The following is a 21,552-nucleotide window of genomic DNA, read 5'->3' as shown; positions in this document are numbered from 1 at the left end:
CAGGGCAAGTGGTGTCACTCAACAGAGAGCATTTGCAATAACCCAACTGTGAGAATTAAAGAAAGTGAAAGCTGAGTTGTTCTGATGGCTTGAGGTTGAGGGGGAGAATGAAAGAGAAGATGGTGTAATGTAAGGATATTGTCCAGGGTTTTGCCATAGTTCTGGTGATAGGAACCACTGTGAAGTTTTAGTGAGGACATTGTATGGCCAGATCCATAGGTCAGCGAGGTCATAGGTGGCAGGTGGAGGACACATTTGGAAAAGATGAGGCAGCAAGGCCATGAAGAGGCTGGTAGGCAAATCTGAGTCAGAGTTGCAAATGCCTGAGGGAGGCATAACTGAATTAGATATTCTAGGCCGCTGTAACTCACTCATTTTTTCTGCAAGTCCTAACTACTAATAAAAGGAAGTGATTCATTAGTATATGACTTTCTTTTAAATGGCTACAGCAATAAATTTGGATAGCCCTTTTTAAGGCAAGAGTTGAACCATTCTAAAACTTGAATCAATAGACAGTAACAGTTCCTTGAATTTCACGGGTAGAACAGAAAATTAAATTCTCCAGCTCAACAGAAGAAAGGTGACCCCAAAGCAGAACCTTTTCTTCCCTGAAAGTAGAAATGTCAAGTGAACATCTTGAGGTCGGTAGGAGGTTGGTAAGGCATTATTACACAGGGAATGAAAGAAAATTGGTCAATTTTGCTAATAATCAGTATTGTCTCTGGTTCAGCTATCTTGCTTCAAACTTTTAGGCACAATTCTGGTAGAGCGAAGGAAATGGTAATCCCTTATTTTTTTGAAACATGCTCTGAAGTACAGAGACTCTTACATATGCCTAGAAATATTTTCCTTGCAAATTTTCCCATTCGTAAATAAAATATAGAATCAGATATTGCCTTTTCTGAATCATAACACTTATTTCATAGCAATATCATGATTCCCCCAAATCAAAATTGATGGCACTTGATACAATCTGATTCTGGATAACCTACAAACCTCTCTCTTCAGCTCTTCTCTATCATGCAAACTTTACTTGGGAAATACAGTTGCCCATTTCTGACATAAGCAATGCATTTCAAAACACTTCACTTGTTGACAGTGTTCTCTTACCCTTAACTCCTATTCTCTTGGTTCAACTTGTAAATTCTAGTCTCCTTGTAAGATTTTACTCATAGTTTTCTCTCCCTGCAATCTGCCCGATTTGCCCTGAAAAAATTTGTTATTTCATCTTTAGATTTGATTTTTTCCCTCTTTGATGATTACACATTCTACGGTCCAACAGGTCCAACAGCTTAAGTCATACCCTGCATATCTTTTGGTCTAATCCATCTGTTAAGATTTATTCTCTTTAAAATTTACCATGATTATCATATGATCTCTCTGATATGAGGAATTTGAGAGGCCGGGCAAGGGGTCGTGGAGGGTAGGGAGGGAAAAAAATGGAACAAGTGGGACAGAGGAGGGAGACAAACCGTAAAAAAGACTCTTAATCTCAGGAAACAAACTGAGGGTTACTGGGGGGTGGGGAGGTAGGGATAGGGTGGCTGGGTGATGGACATTGGGGAGGGCATGTGCTATGGTGAGGGCTATGAATTGTGTAAGACTGATGAATCACAGACCTGTAACCCTGAAGCAAATAAGACATCATATGTTAATAAAAAAAAAAAAAAAATTACCATGTCTGTTCTCTGCCCCTGCATAGAAACTCCTAGCCAAGGCTGGGGAAAGTCAGGTCGCAAGTCAGACTGGTGTCACTGTGTGTTGTCTCTAAACTCAGAGGGCCTTCAATATACATAGCATCTTCTCTTCGACTTGCTTTCCCACCCATCTCCAGGACTCTTTTAAACCTCTTTTACTCTCTTCAAAGATCTAATCCATATTCCCTTCCTCTTCTCTGTAGGTAGATGACCTCATACCTTACCTCAATAAGAAACTCGGAGCCATCAGAAGGAAGCGGTCGTAACTTCCTCCTATCAAACCTACAGTCTGACTACATTCGTACCGATTATCTCCTTTCTGGTTGTTTCATTAGGGCAGCAATTTTATACCCTGACTGCACACGGACAACAGCTAGGGGGCTTTGAAAAGACACTTAACACTTGGCCCAGAAAACAGAGATGACGATTTGAATGATCTGGTTTGGCGTCTGGGAATCCATGTTTTTTAAAGCTCTTCAGGTGATTCTCAAGTGCAGTCAAGGCTGGGAGCCGACCGACCCTGAAAGCAATTTTCCTTTCTCCTCTTGAAGGGGGCTTATTGAACAAGTACTTAGATTACCTCTTCTCCTACTGCATGTTAAGATTCACTCACTGCCTCTTCTCCATGTGTAGACAGAATGTAGAATCATTCCCTCACAAATAATGTCCTTGCCTTTGACTTTGCATTTTATTCAGTCCTCTCTCATCTTTTTTTATTTTATTTTATTTTATTTATTTATGTGACAGACAGAGATCACAAGTAGGCAGAGAGGCAGGCAGAGGGGGCAGGGGAGAGCAGAAGCAGGTTCCCTGCTGAGCAGGACCCTGAGATCACCACCTGAGCTGAAGGCAGAGGTTTAACCCACGGAGCCACTCAGGTGCCCCAATCCTCTCTCATCTTAAAAATCAAGTCAAACCATATCAACTGGCCCACCAATCAATCAAACAACAAGAAAACTTTAGATTTCGTCTTCATACCTGTGACGGTCTGGGTTATGTGCAGACTTGCTTAGCTGTAGCAGGAAGTTACCGAATAGGACTTGAGGCCTGCTGTGATAGGACTGTGTAGAGGTGACCGGCGGTTCTAGTCGGCTGACTACGTGAGGGGCTTGTTGTCAGCGTTTGCAGGCCGGCGCGCCTAATCTCTCCAGCTGAAAGGCCTTAAAATCTTTCAAGAGTTTAGGTTCCAAAATGAAGAAGAAACACCACCTGTGGACTGGGGTGTCTGCTTTCTGCCCAAGTTTCCAGTCTGCCCTGATACAATCCAAGTGTCTAAAAAGATTTAAATACTTGTTGAATCCATTCTTTAAATTGGTTCCTATCCCCATCATTCCCCGGAAACAGCCTGCAGGAGTTATAATTAACCTTGTTTTGCCAAACATGTTTTTTTTCTTCTTTCTGGAGAGGCTTCATTTTTAACCATTACTTATTCTTGCTCTTTTGAAACTGCTTTAAATTGTGAAAAACATGATACACAAAAGAATGTGCGGTTTAAATAATAATTGCTATGCAAATTTACATATAATCACCACACAGATTAAGAAATAGGACGTTGCTAATGTCTTAGAAATCCTGTAAGCACTCTTCCCTAATGACATCTGCTTTATCCCTCTAGGAGGCAAGCTATTCTTCCTTTTGTGTTATTCAATCCTTTAATTTCCTTTTCATGCTTCTTAGAATCACAATTTTTTTTCGGTAGCATATTACTTTTTCTTCGTGTATTTGTGAAAATCATTCATACTGATAAGTAGAGTTCTCGTTTATTCATTTTTACCGTCTTGCATTATTCTGTTGCATCACTGCACCACAAAATATCCATGTCATTGTTGGTGGATTGGGGGGCTGTTTTGAGTTGGGGGCTATAATGAATGATACTGCTGTAAGTACACTTAAAAGGAAGATACTCAAAATGCGTAGTGGTATATACGGCAACATCGCACACCAATCACAAGTTGTCAACCCAGCTGAAGGGAAGCTGCACCGACCAGAAACAAATCTCTCTGCGATGCTGTACCAGTGTGTAGAGGCTAAATAACCACTCACACTTGGAAATGTCTCCTGACCTAGAAATTCAAGAATTTTTCTGATGTGTGGATCTAGGAGTGCAATTATTGACCAGTAAGGTATGGAAATCTTCAACACACAAGGTAATTTCTGTTGTTGTTGTTGTTCTTTTAATTTTATTTATTTATTTAACAGAGAGAGACACAGCAAGAGAGAGAGAACACAAGCAGGGGGAGGGGGAGAGAAGCAGTCTTCCCGCTGAGCAGGGAGCCCTAGTAGGGCTCGATCCTCCTGGGATCATGACCTGAGCCCAAGGCAGATGCTTAACAACTGAGCCACCCAGGCGCCCCAGTTTCTAGCCATTTTTATTTATTTATTTTTATTTTTATTTTTTTAAAGATTTTATTTATTTATTTGACAGACAGAGATCACAAGCGGGCAGAGAGGCAGGCAGAGAGAGAGAGAGGATAAAGCAGGCTCCCTGCCGAGCAGAAAGCCCGATGCGGGGCTCGATCCCAGGACCCTGGGATCATGACCTGAGCCGAAGGCAGCGGCTTAACCCACTGAGCCACCCAGGTGCCCCTCTAGCCATTTTTAAAATGGTTGTGACATTTTGTACTTACACCATTTTATACTTAATGAGAATTCCATTTCCAACATTTGGCTTCTTTAGACTAGATTTTTCCTTCTGTATGTGCATAATATACCACTGTAATTTAAATGGAATTATCTTGGAAACGAATGAGGTTGGGCATCTCTGTTTGTTTTGTAACCATTTGGATTTCTTCTCATCTAAAGTACCTGTTGATGTGTTTTTCCTGTATTTCTATTATGCTGCCTTTCTTTTACCTTGGATTTGTGTTATGTATTTTTGACGCTAGTCTTTTTGTTTGTTTTTTTTAATATCAAATATCTTTTCTAATTTTTTGATTTTCCTTGTCACTTTTTATTTTACAGTGTCTGAGGAACAGAAATCTTTATTTTTATATAGTAGTATTTACCTAGTTTTCCTTCCGGATAACGTGTCTTTTTTACAAAATCTTTTCCTCTCCCAAGTTTATGAAGTTATTGTTCCATATTACCCTCTATAGGTTTTATAAATTTGTCTTTCATATTTAAGTCTTTAAATTATATGGATTTTTATCTTAGTGAACTGTGACAAGGTCCAGTATCATTTTTTTTTTCAAGTGGCAACTGAATTAACTCAGGCTATTTAATTGCAAGTTCATGGTTTTTTGCAGACCTGCTTTACCTCCTCTGTTGTATATATGTCCATTTAAGGCCCATTTTGTTCCATTGTCCCATTTATTCTGCGTCAGCACTATATTAATAATTTCTGTATCTTTATAGTACATCTTAGTACCTGCTAGAAAGTATTATTGTATCTTGTTCTTGCTTCTCAGTGTGCTCTTCCTTGGCCTTTGTGTGCTTCAATGTAAATTTTATAATTGGCTCTTCGATTCCTCTCGCATTTAAAAAATTTAATTGCATTGCGGAGCACCTGGGTGGCTCAGTGGGTTAGGGCCTCTGCCTTCAGCTTGGGTCATGATCCTAGGGTCCTGGGATCGAGCCCCGCATTGGGCTCTCTGCTCGGCAGGGAGCCTGCTTCCCTTCCTCTGTCTCTCTGCCTGCTTCTGGCTGCTTGTGATCTCTGTCTGTCAAATAAATAAATAAAAATCTTTAAAAAAAATTTAATTGCATTGAATCAATGGATTTATGATTTGGGAAGAATTGCATGTCACTAGTATTTTCAGTTTTTCAATCAATGAAGGTTTATTCAGTTCTTATTTAATATCTTAATAAATTTTTTTTTTTTTTTGTAGAGGTCTTCAACATCCTTAATTTATTGTTAGGTGTTTGATACTTTTGATGCCAGTAAAAATCATTCCTTGAAATTTTCATTTTCTGATGATTTCTTGTTCACAGTCAGAGAAGAAATTCATAATAAGTAGTTTTTATAATTAATAAACTTGACAAATTCTCTTACATACTTTAAAAACAAATTGTTGATTATTTTGGATTTTCTACACACAAAGATGTATAATCTACAAATAATTATAGTTCTTTTCTACTTTACCACTTCTTACACCTTTACTTGTCTTTTTCTTCTTTCGCTTTGACACAATGGCTAGAAACTCTAGTAAAAGTATTGAAGAAAATGGTGACAATAGGCATACTTGCTTTGTTTCCGGTCTCCAAGGAAGAGTCTTCTATCCTTTCACCAGCAGAGTTTTTCTTGTTTGTTTGTTTTTGGTAGATAACATTCAGCAGATTTAAAAAGTACTCCTCCATTCCAAGAATGCTATAAACTTTTTATTATGAGCGGATTTTGAATTTTATCAATATTACCCAGTACCTTATGATTTTTGTACTTTAGTATATTAATGTACTAGATTTCATTAATTCATCTTCTAACATTGAAACAATCTTGTGTACCTGGGATAATTCAACTTGGTCATGAGTCTTATCACTTTAATACATTTCCAGATCTTTGGATCTTGGCATATACATTAGTTTTTTCCTACCTGAGAATGGTAACTTGGCCTTCTTTCTCCTTTGTCACAGATTTGTTAATTTTATTGCACTTTTCTTCAAAGAATCAAATTGCTGGAAGGTCATTTTTTAGTGAGTAACCCATGGAAATAATTCTTAATTCTTACAAATAATAAAATAAAAATATGATATAAAATAAAATTAAAACATGAAACTTTAAAAATAAAATTTTAATTTATTTGGAATTTTCATTTAAACAGAGATAAAAGATTTCAACATTTTTGCCATCATAATTTTATTATTATGTTTTGACAGAAAACTATTTTGGTTCAATATCCTATCAAGGCTTTAAACTATAGATGTGGGGACTTTTCACCTCTTAAAGCCTAGATAATCAATAGTCAAATAATTAATCATTACTTAATTACAACCTTTTAGATCTGACATTTTCTTCAAAAAATGTTCCAAGATATGTTTTACCTAAGTATGCTATTAAAAGTTTGTCACATTAGATAATATACTTGATGCTACACTTGATCTTAGCCAAAAGGCAAAAAGCAATACTATATCAGATAAAAGTTGATCAAGTAGTATCAATGCATTCTTAAATGTAGTTATTTTTAAGGAGATAAATAGAAAAATATAAATTTGAGTTAAATAAATCTCCTATATTATTTTAAGGTTGAGGAAATGATATATAACTTTCTTGCCAAGGAGAAGTTATCAAAGAATATAGGAAACATATAAGTTCACTTAAAGATGTCCCAAACTCATTAAGAAAGGTAAATTTGAGCATTAATAGGAATAATGATTTCAATGAATTAAATCATAAAATTTTGAATCACTGAATTCTTCTCCTGAAACCAGTATTACACGTGTTAAATAAAAACTTGAAATAAAAAAAAAAAAGAAAAAAAAACCCAAAAAACAAACCAACGCCAAAACACAAACAAAACATTTCAAATTTGTTTTCATCCTTGAGTTAGCATGATAATAAAAAAGATTATTGGCCATTTTTGGACGAGGATAGGGAACCATTTCTTATTTTAGAAAATGGTAAGTAAGGAAAACTGTCCAACCTTTTCTCCCTTTATCCTAACTTTCCTACACAAACCACACTGCCAGGTAATCAAATATTGGTTGAGGAGAAGTTTATCTTTTTAAAAGTATTCCAAGAAGAAATGATGACTGAATTAGAGTATAACCATTCTGTAACATTAGTTAATGAATGGATCTATACTTGCCATTGCGCACCAGTAGCTGTAAACAGGACAAAATGAAAGACAGCCAGACATTATATACCTCCCTTGAACACGAATCAGGTCAGATCTGTAGGGCAAAAGAACAAGTTACAGGTAATAAAAAGACAGAGGAATTTGTTAATTGCACTGTGAGTATGCAATCAGCAAAAACCCATTTTGGTAAAAGGACCAGGTTTCTTCAAAAAGTAAGATTCACTGAAAAAGAAAGTGGGGAGGAGACGATGTAGATTAAAAGAAGCTTAGAAAACATTTTAAAAAGAGAACAGGAAAACCACGCAAGTATTCTTGCAGATGTCAGTGATAACCCAGGAAGTAATTATCATAAATACCAGGAAGGTGGTTGCATTTAGGGTTGGGAGGGTGTTGGGAAAGAGAGGGGTAAAATGGAGATCTTATGAGATGACTGGCAAAGTTTAATTTCTTGACCTGGGTGGTGGTGATAAGAGTGTCTGACATATAATAGTTTATTAAGCTATACATTTATTAATTCTGTTTTCTGTGCTGTGTTTAAAATTTATTTTTTAAACTGGGTGAATAAATATATTTGTGATACAATTTTCAGAGAAGATGTTATGAAAAGTTCAATTTCTGTAATAAATATCAATTTATCAAGTGGGTAAACACAAGAAGTCAAAGTTGACATTTTCAATATTTATTAGGAAGGCTGAGGCAACAGCCTTTTTATACAGCACAGTCTGCATAAGCTATCAAGATACATCTTGTATACAATCACAAAACCAAGACATATTTTTACATAGAGTAAAACTCAAGACAGATTTACAAGCATTTTTAATACAATTCTCATGTATTTCAATTCAATTTCTACAACCTTTAGCCCAAGACTTTGTATTTGTTTGTTAGCTTTTCCAGAGAGATTTGGGTAGAACAGAAAAGAACACATTAGCAAATCACCAACACGGCATGCAACATGTAGTTAGAAACAAGACATATTTCCAAGTACTTTATTTTTTATTTTGAAATCAATTTTATTAGATTTTTATTTTTTCAGACAAGGTTTTTTTTTTTTTCCCCATTAATATCAGATGTGTTTTTGTTAGGATATTAGCACACACATTAATCAGTAGTGGGAGCACCTGAGCACATCACCAACAAATATACAGACACAATCAAACGATAATCATATTCACATGCTGAATGCCAAATGAAATTAATATTTCAACTTTGTCTATTTTACCAAATGTATAGTTATGTACAGGGTAACCACTTAAGAAAATGCTCTCGATCTACAGATCAGATAAGGAATCATTTGATTAAATGATTTTGACTTAATGGGTACCTTTAATCATGACAACAACATGGCACATACAGAAAACATCAATGTGTCATATTCAATGAGAATATCTGTTTCACTCATTCATTTTTGTATCACATCGAAGGCAAGTAGTTATTAAAGAGACAGCTCATAATGATTCGTCGAGCTTTCTTTCACTTCCATGTCAAGCTCAAAAAGACGGAAACTCACTCTGTCACGTGGAGAGTTATAAACATATATATATATAGCTGTAGTTGGCTGCTTTTGGAATATTAGACATTATAGCAATGAAAATAAGCTTTTAAAAATATCATTAGTTATGATTTAAATAATAAAGTAAAAAAATACTATAAACATCTTTATGATATCTTAATGAAATGAAACATCAATCAATTAATTTCTAATAAATTGGGCACAATATAGTTTAGAATTTTATTTTACTTCACATGACCACCGACCTATTGTCACTACCACTATCAACACTACCATCACAACCATTCCTAGTAAGTATCAATATCAGCTGGTTACCAGCTATAATAGTCCCACAATATGACTATTTTAATGTGTGTGATCCACAAAACTAATTCCACTGATATGCTGAAAATATGCATTTATTTGTATGATTAGTTACAATAGGGGCACATTAAGGAACAAAGACAATCACTGCTCCTTAGTCTTGGATACTGTTCTTTTCAACAGAAATGGTAAAGAAAGAGTTCAGAGTCACCAAAAATCTTCTTAACCTTAAGTAAAAACAGAGGGAAACACCAACTTCTCATTTATACCATTACCTATGTCTGTAATGACCATTCTACAAATCCCTGTCTTTTGTAAAAATTCACTCTGTGCTTTTGCTTCTACAGCCAGAAGTTTCTTTAGGACCGCATTTTGAACCAAGAAGCAACTCCAGTTTCTGATGACTCAATGAAGTCGTGGGGAGAAATTAAGATGCTTTTTGAGATACAGGTGTTGGAATTGGACTGATCACATATTATTTAGAGATTACAAACTTTGTCACCGGTAGTATTAAGAAAAAAAACTGATTCCAAAAAAAAATAACAGAAATGAAAAAGTGGAAAATTATGTGCTGTGATATATACAAAAAAGTAAAAAACACCAAGAGCCCTATTCGCAATTAAAAAAGAAACAGCTTTGTTGTAAGAAGGGTCATCAACATCATCCAGAAGAAATGCATTTGTTCGAGGATCAGTGTTGCATAGAATAATTCCCGTACAACTTAGGATTTTGGTCAGCTGCAAACTTGGCACACTGTGACAGGATCTTATGCTCTCTGAAAGGGGATGCTGGTGCACAAAAATGAAGCCCTGTCATTAGCTCTCGTGATTGACCTGGCCCCATCACTGGTTCCTCGGAACAAAGGGGCACCTAGAATGAAGAGACTACTACCCTTTCAGGTCAAATAGCTACCAAGGGATGATCTGTGTTTTGGTGGCACCTCATTTGTGTTACTGTAAAAGAAAATGCAACTAGAATGAAGTCAAACCTACTGTTCATACCTCTCATGCATGCCTCTGGATGTGCATGACTGCAGAAGAGGGTCTGTGGTGAGCCAGGGTTTCCTTTGAAGGGTGAATAGCAGAACTTTTTATGTCATAAAGAGATCTTCCCGAATCCTTCCCTTCCCCAATAATGAGTGATATTACAAGCTCCCTAAAGTGCTCACTTCTGCTGGAAATATCCATAGCAACCATCAGCAGATCTAGTTGTCTCTAAAAATAAAATCCTAGCAGAATCAAGTCTTCAGCGATCCCTTCCCTGCATGCTTGTTGTAGAGCTGGATCAGTGGTAAATGACACTGCATTATCAGGGAGGACAGGTTAAAAAAAAAAAAAGAGAGAGGAAAAGGGACTGTTTTCTCCCTCGGATTGGGGAAGAGTGAATTTGTATGTTTTTAGGAATGTAATAAAGATATATAGCCTGGAACTTATTAGAAATTGTTTTATTTTCAGTGTTTTACATTTAATCGATTCCTTTCAAATTTAAAGCATGTTTTTCTTTAAAAGTGAGAAAATTCCATATCCAACGTATTTGGAGATGATTTCTTGAAATCCACTAAAACCTCACCTTTGAATGAAGAAGCAGCTTTCAAACTCAGAATGCTCTGAGAAGCAATTTCTTTTAAGGTAGGATATGGGAAGAGTATAAGATTGGTATGATTCATTTCATTGATAATAACCCAATTTGCAAATTATTTTGATTTAATTTTTCACCTTTTCTCAGGTTCAAATTTATATTTTAAAGAAAAACCAATAGTTTTGGACTGAATACACTTCTTTTATCCAAGTCAATGCTTACCATCGGTGTGGAGGATGCTTTTGCATATGAAATTTGAAGAAATAAAGAGCTGCATAATAATTATTCCTCACTTTATGCATAAAACTATATTGAAAATGTGCTTTCTTTTTTTCCTTACAGTTCACTTGGTTTGATCATCCCAACATCCCATTAGGAAGGCCAGGAATAGGTAATTATTTTTATCCTACAAATAAGAAACTGGGAAAAAGTGACTTTAAGTGACATGTGCAAGGGGATACAGTCAGTGGCAGGATCAAGGCAGAAGCCAGGCTTTTCATCCCAGCCGAGTGCATTTCCTACAACTCCAATCTACTTCCTTTGTCTATACTACGGTTGATGTAGAAGAGGATGCTGTATTTTAATGACCTGGACATTGGTCCCTTTATTCCATACTAATAAAATAGCTCAAGTTATATTTTAATCTCAATATAAATGTTGACTTTCACTTATTTTCCCAATATTGATGAACTTGATCACCACAAAACAGTCACTAATGGAGAAAAATGGAGCACTGGGAGGAACTTGAGTTTGGTGTCAGGGTTTTCATCATACAATCAGTGTGCTAAGGACAAAAAAAGCATCATGGAAGAGCAGGAAATGACACCAAGTTAATTAATCCATGTCACAGATTAATATGATTTGTTTGCCAGAGGAAGAATTTTCTCTTTCAATTTCAAAGGAAATATGTGGAATAACATTTATTTGCAATTCCACAAAGAAAAACTGTTCAGGCTTCCTGGAACATACCATTTTAATCCATGTTCTTTGGTATGTACATTGAAAATGTATTGGCTTAATGGTCAGTTAAGGAGATTCAGATGTCTTCAACCAAGGTTCCAATATTTCTGTGGGGCAACATTCAGTGTGAGCCAATCATGGCCTTATTTCTAGATAAATGTAATTCCGTTTCCACTTAGTATTATCTTCCCTCTACATCATTTTGAATAATACAAATGTGCTTTTATGACATGAATTCCAAGGTTGGTATTGTTCCCGCTTGTAGCATTTAGACAGAGAGAAAATCTAAAAGCCATAATTTCTCCATCTCCAGTACCCTTTCCCTCTGAACACAACCAACTCACTTCTAGTCTTGAATGCATACTGTAGTTGTATCCTATGTCAGAATCTAAAAACAGTAAGTCATCTGAGAAAATAAGATGAAGCAAGATCTTTAGACTTCTGAAAACTGAGATTTGTTACATCAGTTCTTTCCCTTCCAGGTTTCTTTTGCATAAATGATGAACTTTGTCTTGCATCAGGAACCATATTAATATTCGAGCAGCTGCCCGTAGCTATAGTTCAACTCTGCTCAAAAATTTGTGCCTTAAGTAATCAAAATAGCTCTCACTCTTTTCTCTTTTTCTTGAAGCAATCCAAGGACTCAAAGCTCTTTTTGGGGGGTCTCCAATATGTGAACTTTTTGAGTTTTCTTTCTGTGTTCCACAACAAAATATTCACAAAGCTTTAAGTATGTTTTGCCTGTGGCTCCTCCTCTCATGTTTAGCCCTAAAAACACTGTAGAATCGTATCCAACTCTAGTCTTGATTTGAAATTATTTAGAGCAGTTTCTATACCCTGAGCAGACACATTTCTTCAATGGGTTTGAGTAGGACTGACCAAAAGTTTGTGCCAGTTGACTATTCTTTTTCTGAGATCCACTTTGTCAAGCCAGATACAGGCTTCGCCAATCAAGGTCTTTTTCATAAACTTCCCTCCATTAGAGAAAAGTAAAATCTAGAAAAAAATAGCCAAAATTATATATACTTGCATATATTTTTCAGTCTTTTTAAAGGACATTTGAACGTCAAAGATACAACACAAACAAGAAAGGGTGAGGGGAAGTAGCAGCTATATGTGTAAGAGAACTAATCCTCATGATGTCCTCAAAAGATGTGCAGAATATTAATTAATTCACACCAGCCTTTCCCAAAGGAAAAGACACAACCTGGAGGAGATGAGAATTTTAGATGACATGCATTAACAGCTAAGTCTGACTACATTTATGCTTACATGAATTTGGAAATTAGGAAAGTTTCTCAAAACAATTCTGCTAGGAACATTTTCTGCTAGTTTATGAAATATTAACTCAAATACAAAAGAATTATTTGAGTACAGAATAAATAAGAGCTCACGAGGCAGATAAAATGCAACATTAATTTTATTTAACATTCATTTACTGGTGATTTTACTATGGTATGCTCTTCCAAGATGATTTGTCGTATGTAGAACTTAACGTCAGCTGAACTGCCATAGGATTTCAGAGTCAGGACATTGTTTTTTACTCTTAAAGAGGAGTTGAAAGGAAGATGGAGAGCATTAGTGGTGCCAACCATAAATCCTTCACAATTCTCTCTTGTTCTCTCTGTTTTCATAATCTCCTTTAAAGAATTCATCTTCCTTCTTGGTTAAAACCTTACTTTTATGCTTCTGACTTCAAAATCTGCATTTCTAGTTATGACTATCTTTTCTGGCCTCTCGTTTTGGGATTTCAGATGACAAGGTAGGTTTTCACTTGGATCCTGCTTTCTCATCAAATGTATCACCTTTCAAACAAATGTGTGATCATTCTCCCTCAAGGTCCCCTCTCCAACTACTTAATCTCTGTGGATGACACAGTTGTTCATACAGACTCCAAGGTATCCTTTACTTTTATTATTATCATCATCATCATCATCATTATTATTATTATTTCTTTCTACTCTAATGTCTGTCAATGCTCTCAACACAGTTTTAGCTTGGTAATATTTCTTATATTTGTCTTTAGTGTCGGCCCTTAAGTGCCAATATCATACTCTTCTTCTCCCTTTATTTTTTCATCTTTCCTCCTGCCTCCTTTTCCCTCTTTCATTCCTTGTCCCTACATCTACTGAGGACACAACTCTGCACCAGCCTTGTATGGGGCTGTAGAACAAAGAGCAACAGAAGCCAGGCCTTGCCCTAGAGAAGAGGAAGGAATGGAAGCAGTGACAGGTAAGTATATAAATAATTGTGCAGCACGGATCAGGCTTGACAGCCCAATAGGTTAAGCAAAATGTAATGTGAATAAGGTGTGATGAATTGGATCTGGGGTCCCCAGTAAAGGGCCGAGTTTACACTGAAAGACTGTGGACAGAGGGATGAGTGGGGAGAGATGGAGAATAGTGAAGGGGAAGAAAAATAAGAGCAAAACACTGGAGGCTTAACCTGATTTGCAAAGATTGTGGTGTGGATGGAGCATAGAATGTGTTGGGAAGTATACAAGGAGATGAGATTAAATCAGTACAATTAGGGCTCACCTTAGAGGAGTATGAATGAGGCAAGGTATTGGTGAGTCACTGAAGGGTTTTAATGGAACATACTAGTCAGTGTTGTTATCTATCTACCTATCTGCCTACTGACTTTTAATTCAAGTATACTTCACATGCAGTGTTATATTAGTTTCAGGGGTACAACATCATGATTCGGTAGTTCTATACATTGCTCAGTGCCCTTCACAATCAGTATACCGCCACCCCCTTCACCTATTTCATCCATCCCCCACACCTTCCTAGCCAGTGTTTTTAGAAGATACCTCCTCCAGCAGTGTGATGGAATGAATTAAGAGGGTAAGACACGGATGGCAAGGAGGGTGGGTATACTGCTAAAATGATCTGAGTAACAGAGATGAGGACTCGAAGAAGATTAGTGGCAGTGAGCATGGAAACAAATCTATATCAAATAAACTGCGTGGTCAGAATAGAGAAGACTTGGTAGCTCACTGGATGGGGGAGTGAGCTGTGGGATTCTCAAGGGCCCCCGGAAAGACACCTCTAAGAAGTCATTAACTTGTAAAATATCACAGACTGTAGGATCGGTAAACACATGTTAAATAACTGAATGGAAAACAAATCCTGTATGAACAAAAGTTTTAAAATAGCAGCAGTATAATATAGAGTTACCTGAAGCGAATGTCCAGCAGGACTGAGGCTGAATCTAAAAGTTTCATTGAACGAAGGCTCTCTATCATGTCGGCATACTCTCGTTTTTTTCTTGATCACCTTTTTTTGGGTAGAGATGTTCATCACATATATTTTTACATATAAATCTGAAAATAAGAATTCAGCTTGTGAAGTGTCCATGACTCATACAATTTTCTATTGAAAGAATTACAATTGTACACTGGGAGCTCTCCTATATTTTACACAAAGCCAGCAGATTGTGCTTGATTTGTTTCAGACAACATAAAGTGATTAAAAGATACACCAATTTTCTTAGCAATTCATTTTTCCTGTTGCATGGTAAATACATTACTTTAAGTTTATGTGTTGAGAAATTCAGCCAAAAAAAGTAGTAAAATATCAACTTGTTCTGTAGAAGAGAAATTCTTTTTTTTTATTTTTAAGATTTTCTTTATTTATTTGCGAGACAGAAGGAATGAGCAGTGGGGAAGCACAGAAAGATAGGGAGAGCGAGCGAGAGAGAGAGAGAGAGAAAGCAGACCCGCTACTGAGCAGGGAGACCAACAGAGGGCTCGATCCCAGGACCTGGAGATCCTGAGCTGAAGGTTTAACCAACTGAGCCATCCAGGTGCCCCAGAAATGAATTATTATTTTCCATTTTTCAGATATATCTGGTGTACAGCCCAAATTTTACTCTACATTTTCCAGATTATTTAGGAAATATTCCTACAGACTTCCTAGATATATGACACAGCTCATTATCATGAAATTAGATACCTGGTAAGTGATCGGGAGATTTAAATTTATAGGTGATATTTCTGCACTGGAGAATCTCAACTATTAGTTGTTCACCATCCGTCTTCATTTCCTTCTTCAATGCAATCTTGATTTCTCCCATTACCTGAGTTTTGACTGAAAGAATTTAATAAAAGTGTTAAGGAATATGAAATAGCTATTAAATGTTTAATTCAATAATCCATTCATACATTCATTTATTGTTTATCAAGTGCTGAACACCTTACTGTATCCTGTGGATACACAAATGAATAAAATACAGTGAGCCCATAAGAGGTGTAAGATCTCTTGGGGAGACTGATGAATTACAGACTTTCAGCAAAGTGTCTTAATATAATGACAGGCTAGTAAACAGGGAGGTATGGAAGAAATTTGAGTCAACAAATAATATTTAACTGTAGATTATTAGGTAAAAAGAGGAGACTACAAGAAGACAGATATCCATAAAAATAATATAATTTTAATATAATCTATAGAAAATCGGTCATGTGAAATACAGGAGTTATTTGCTAACAATTTTTCATTACCAGGTTTGCACAGGAACATTTGCTATCACAACTAAATGTCATTATATGTTCTTCCTACTTCCTTTCTTTTCCTTTATAAAAGAAATAGCCAACGAGAATATAGTAATGAAATTACGCAAGGGAAAATACCATGCGTGACTAAAATGAATCCAATGTATTTCTTTCAAGAGTTTATCTTGGCTCTTTGTATCACTGAAGAAGATATTCATGCCCGGTCATGTTCTTTAATGATTCCCCCCTTCCTCTGTCAATTCATATATGCACCCACTTCCCCAGTCACCAACAGGTATTTTATTTCCTATCCTATCCAGATAAGCACTCTGTTAGGAAAAATGATTGTAACGGTGAGCCAAGACACACATGCCTATCAGTTTTACAGCGTGTCCACCTAGCTGTGGGAAGAAAGACTTAACGATCGTTTTCAGCAATAAATGTAAAATTAGAAAAAGCAGAAAGGTAATGAAATAAAAGAGCATGGTTCCAAGAGAGCCTGCAGAAGTACTGCTTGAGCTGAAACCAGAAGGATGAGGAAGAGTTAACTAGTTGAAATAGATTAGGAACATGCTGCAGAGAGGGAATGTGTGCTCACAGGAGGGAACATTATGGGACTGAGGAACTAAGTGTATGTTCATGTGTTTATAACATATTAATTGGCACCATTGGTACCATGTTAAGAATTTGGTTCCTAGGGGCACCTGGGTGGCTCAGTGGGTTAAGCCGCTGCCTTCGGCTCAGGTCATGATCTCAGGGTCCTGGGATCGAGTCCCACATCGGGCTCTCTGCTCGGCGGGGAGCCTGCTTCCCTCTCTCTCTCTCTCTCTCTATCTCTCTGCCAACCTCTCTACCTACCTGTAATCTCTCTCTGTCAAATAAATAAATAATAAAAAAAAAAATCTTAAAAAAAAAAAAAAAAAAAAGAATTTGGTTCCTATATTAGGACAGGAGGAACCTATCGAAGGTTTTTAAGTTTGGATATAGATCACTTGTTCTCAGACATCTTGGTTTCAGACTTCTTTTACACTCTTAAAAAAGTGCAGGGTCCTCAAAGAACAATTGTGTGCATTATAGCTATCAACATTAGAAATTTAATATTTCTTTTTTAAAAATATATTTATTTATTTATTTATTTGACAGTTGTATTCTGACAGTTTTAAGAATAAAACTCAAAATAGGTGGATGCAGAGGGAGAGAAAGGGGAAAGTAGAGTGAGATTTTTATATAGGTAACAGGTACATAACAAAGGATGCAACTTAAAATTGGCAAACCAGATGGTAAATGGTGAAGTAAGAACAAGAATTATAAGTGGTATATATAAATAAATATATAAGTAAAAAGGAAATAATTCAAGCAAAGATACACATCTTAATTATGGAATTCTTTTTCAAATTAAAGACACCAAATTGAAAAAGAAATATAATAAATACACACAATAATTATTAAAAAAAACACAGAGTTGCTATCAAACGTATCGATCATATCCATAAACATGATTAGGTTTGGCTAGCCTATTTTAAAAAAGGCTTTCAGACTGGCTCATAAAGCAACTTAACTCTATGATAAAATTTAGCTTTGGTTCAAATAGTGAAAAATACATCAACCAAAAGCATACCAGGTATATGGAAATGATAAGAGAGTAAGGGTTGAACTGTTATTATCAGACAATTTAATTTAGGGCACAATTCAGTAAATAAGACAAAAAGGGGCATTTGATCAAGCTAAGGATAAATAATTCCTGATGAAGATACAACAATTATGAGATATATGTACCACTTAAATAAGACTGAAACTACAACATGACGTATGAAAGTTGTAAGGAGATGAGTGAGAATAATAGTAAAAGACTTCTATACAACACTTACAATACAAGACAGGCCACGTAGACCAAAAGAAGCAAATACATAGAATATTGAGACATTATAGTCAGTAAAGCATATCTCATGTACATTTATTAAATACCACACCCTGATAATAGAGAATATATATTTTTTCTCAATTATATATGGAACATTTCCAAAATTGATCACATACCGAGTTACAACGGAGATATCAGTAAGTTCTATAAAAGGAAGGTGTTATAAACATTGATCACATACAAAAAGCCTTTGAATGAATAATTCTTGGGTGAATGGCAAAAATACAATGAGAAAGGACAAGAATTCTGAAAAATAATGATAATGAAAATAACTCCGTGTCAGAGTCTATGAGGGTTAAAGTAATGTTGAGAGGAAAATGTCAACTTTAAGATTGGCAACCCTGGCTCATCACTCAGAAGATCTGAGAGTTTTGGTAGAATCAGGAAAAACGTCCTAGGCTCCTCATTTCCTGGAGCTCTAAGGTGAAGTAAGTGAAAAACCCAAAGCAGTGACTATCTTCTCCTGGGAATAAGACATATCTTGGCTTGGTGGAGTGAACGCCAGCATTAAAAACCACATTTAATCAAATGCAAAAGGTAGGGCAAAATCTCATCAACCAGGCCAGCAAATTTGTAGGTGAATCAGCACCCTGCCTTTCCTCCAAAGCCATACAGAAGTGGAAAGAACACTATCTCTCAAACCCACACCTGGGATGGAGGGGAAAAAGAGGATTCTCACTACACAGGTAAGGAAGGAGCCATGGAAAATTCACTCCCATTATTCAATAGAAGTTGTGGACAGAACTGAAGACATTAATGAGTGTGCAGGAATAAAAACAGCAGGACGGATCTTTTTCTCTGGGAGAAATTCACTTTTACAGGTCATATTCCTCTTTTCCAGCCCTTAAAACCCCACACGCTAAGCATGTGGTATTTGTTGCTGTTTTCCACCGTCTCCTATGGGACAAAAGGTAGAATTAAGCTTGCTAATTACAGTGCTCAAATCATCACATTGCCTGCTTCTTTCTTGGAAGGTTAAATTCACGCTCTTCACAGTATGGTACTTGTGAAGTTCTTGGTAATTTTCTCCTGTTGGAAGACTGTTCCAGCTTGCTCTTTAATGTTTCTATTAAAGGAAGAAATGGACATGCCCGCTGAGACCACGTTAACTGTGAGTCATCGTTGTCCATCACGTCTGCCCTTTCACTTGTTCCAAATGCCTTTGTCACCTGGAGCGGCAGCGGGATGGCGGCAGAAACCTCCCGTGCACTGTCGCCACAAGGGGGCAGCAGCTCCAGATCAATAATCGATCTTACTCTGGAGAAGACATTTGTCCTACAACAGGATGCATAACCGCGATTTGAGACTAGAAAGAAGGAGGAAAATAGAAGGGGAAGGGATGAAAGGATGTTGGGACCATAGTTCAAAAACGAGATGACAAAAAATAGGGTTACAGTGCTGAAATACAAATATTTGTATTTGTATTTGTATTTTAAGACTTTCAGTCAATTAGGAACATCATGGAAAAAAGTTGAATAAGATAGAAATCAATACTATTCACAGAGAGTGCAGAAAGACGGAGGATACTATCCAAAAGAAAACAGAGAAAAGAAGGAAGAAATCAGTGATAGATCCGTGGAACTGAGAAATATGAGGCAATATAATTGATGACGCAGAAAAAGGAAATTCAAGAGACTAGAAAATCACATTTACTTAAAATATAAAGGTATTTATCTGAAGTAACAGAAGAGTAAACCTACGGATCAAAAGAGTATCCTCTATTCCTGGTAATATTGATTAGGTGATACACTGATATATCCCCATTTAAGCGACTTCAAAAATATAGAAAACATTTTTAAAGGGACTGGGGGAAGAAGTCCCCTGAATGAATACAGTGATAGACAAGAAAAAGTAGCTTTTCAACAATATTTAAAAACCGGGGGCAGAGGAAATAGAGGTTATACTAATAAGAGAAAGGAAGGAAGAAAGGGAGAGAAGGAGGTTAGATGGAGGGAGAAGGGAAGGAGGAAGGAGAGAAGAGAGAAGGAAAATAACTTAAAGATGAAATCAAAGAGGAATGTGGAAGAAAGTGAAAGTGTGCTGATTTCCTTTAAGCAGAGAGTTAATGAAATTTAAAATTGAAATATGGTACTGAAAATCACAATTGCTCAATTTCCTAATATTTTCAATTCTGCTTCTAGACTTTGGGAGATCTTTTATGAATGAATAGGGTAAAATATTTATTGAAATTAAACTATTTCATTGTTTTCACCATGACCTATCTCCTTCATTAAATTAAGAAAAAAACAGTACAATCATTTTTTGACAAAGACCATGAATAATTGAATTCTATTAAAATTGTTTGTGTCCTTCTATCTCTTTAGCTGAAGTGCTCCAACAAAATATAACTGTCAAACTGACTTATTTTTATCTTGCACAGCTTTCTTCTTTCACACTCTCTGTGCTTTATTCTCCATTAAGATATGCAGTGCTCTTCTCACTTTTTTCCTCAGAAAAAAAAAGTGTGTGTGTATGTATGTGTGTGTGTTACATACACACACACAGAGATTATCTTGAAAAACGTGTAAGTCATTTATACACAGGCTCTATCTATACCTCCATCTGATTTATATTTTTAGAGAAGAGCATTTTAAGAAAACATGAGCATTAACAGAACACAATAATTCTTTCACAACAAGAAATTAGGTCACTATAACCCCCATTTTATAGGTATGAACACAGTGGCTTAGTTGTTTTAAGTAACTTGCCAAATGGCTAAGGGTTTCAGGCAGGACTTTAATCTACATCTTCTGATTTTAAGTCCAGCGCTCTATGCTCTTAAGAAAATGTTTTATTTTCTTACACAGTTTTTATACTTAACTGTGATGAGCACTGAGAAATGTGTGGAATTGTTGAATCATTGTGGTGTACACCCAAAACTAACATAACATTATGTTAACTATACTTCTAAATAACTATATAAATAAACAAATACATGTATGAATAAAAAAATGTTTTGGTTTTTGGAGAACAGAAATGCTCCACGTCCAACATGGGGCTTGAACTCAGGACTCTGAGATCAAGAGTCACATGCTCTACCAACTGAACCAGCCAGGTACACCTTACTCTGGGTTATTAAAACCATAGCTAGGGGGCGCCTGGGTGGCTCAGTGGGTTAAAGCCTCTGCCTTTGGCTCAGGTCATGATCCCAGGGTCTTGGGATCAAGCCCCTCATCAGGCTCTCTGCTCAGCGGGGAGCCTGCTTCCCCCTCTCTCTCTGCCTGCCTCTCTGCCTACTTGTGATCTCTCTCTCTGTAAATAAATAAATAAAATCTTTTTTTAAATAAATAAAATCTTTAAAAAAATATATAAAACCATAGCTAGAAGTTATTGTCCACGTGTATACATTACATCAA

At 36.3% G+C, this 21,552-nt stretch overlaps 1 protein-coding gene across 7 annotated transcripts in view; it reads right to left on the bottom strand.

The window, feature by feature from the left end:
• Window positions 1-8,092: 8,092 nt before the first annotated feature.
• Window positions 8,093-21,552, bottom strand: part of PCLO (piccolo presynaptic cytomatrix protein) — a 407,515-nt gene continuing 394,055 nt past the window's right edge. For all 7 annotated transcript variants that reach the window (XM_082692496.1, XM_082692497.1, XM_082692500.1 and 4 more), the window contains 3 exons: window positions 15,740-15,874; window positions 14,963-15,108; window positions 8,093-12,779 (listed from right to left, as the gene is read on the bottom strand). In XM_082692496.1, the coding sequence (XP_082548622.1) occupies window positions 12,639-12,779; window positions 14,963-15,108; window positions 15,740-15,874 (422 nt within the window). In that variant the 3' untranslated portion in view covers window positions 8,093-12,638. The remainder of the gene's footprint in view (window positions 12,780-14,962; window positions 15,109-15,739; window positions 15,875-21,552) is intronic.

This window comes from Mustela nivalis (assembly GCF_964662115.1).
Source record: "Mustela nivalis genome assembly, chromosome: 12".
In the NCBI taxonomy this organism is placed as follows: Eukaryota; Metazoa; Chordata; class Mammalia; order Carnivora; family Mustelidae; genus Mustela; species Mustela nivalis.
This window is presented reverse-complemented; position numbering and strand designations above follow the sequence as displayed.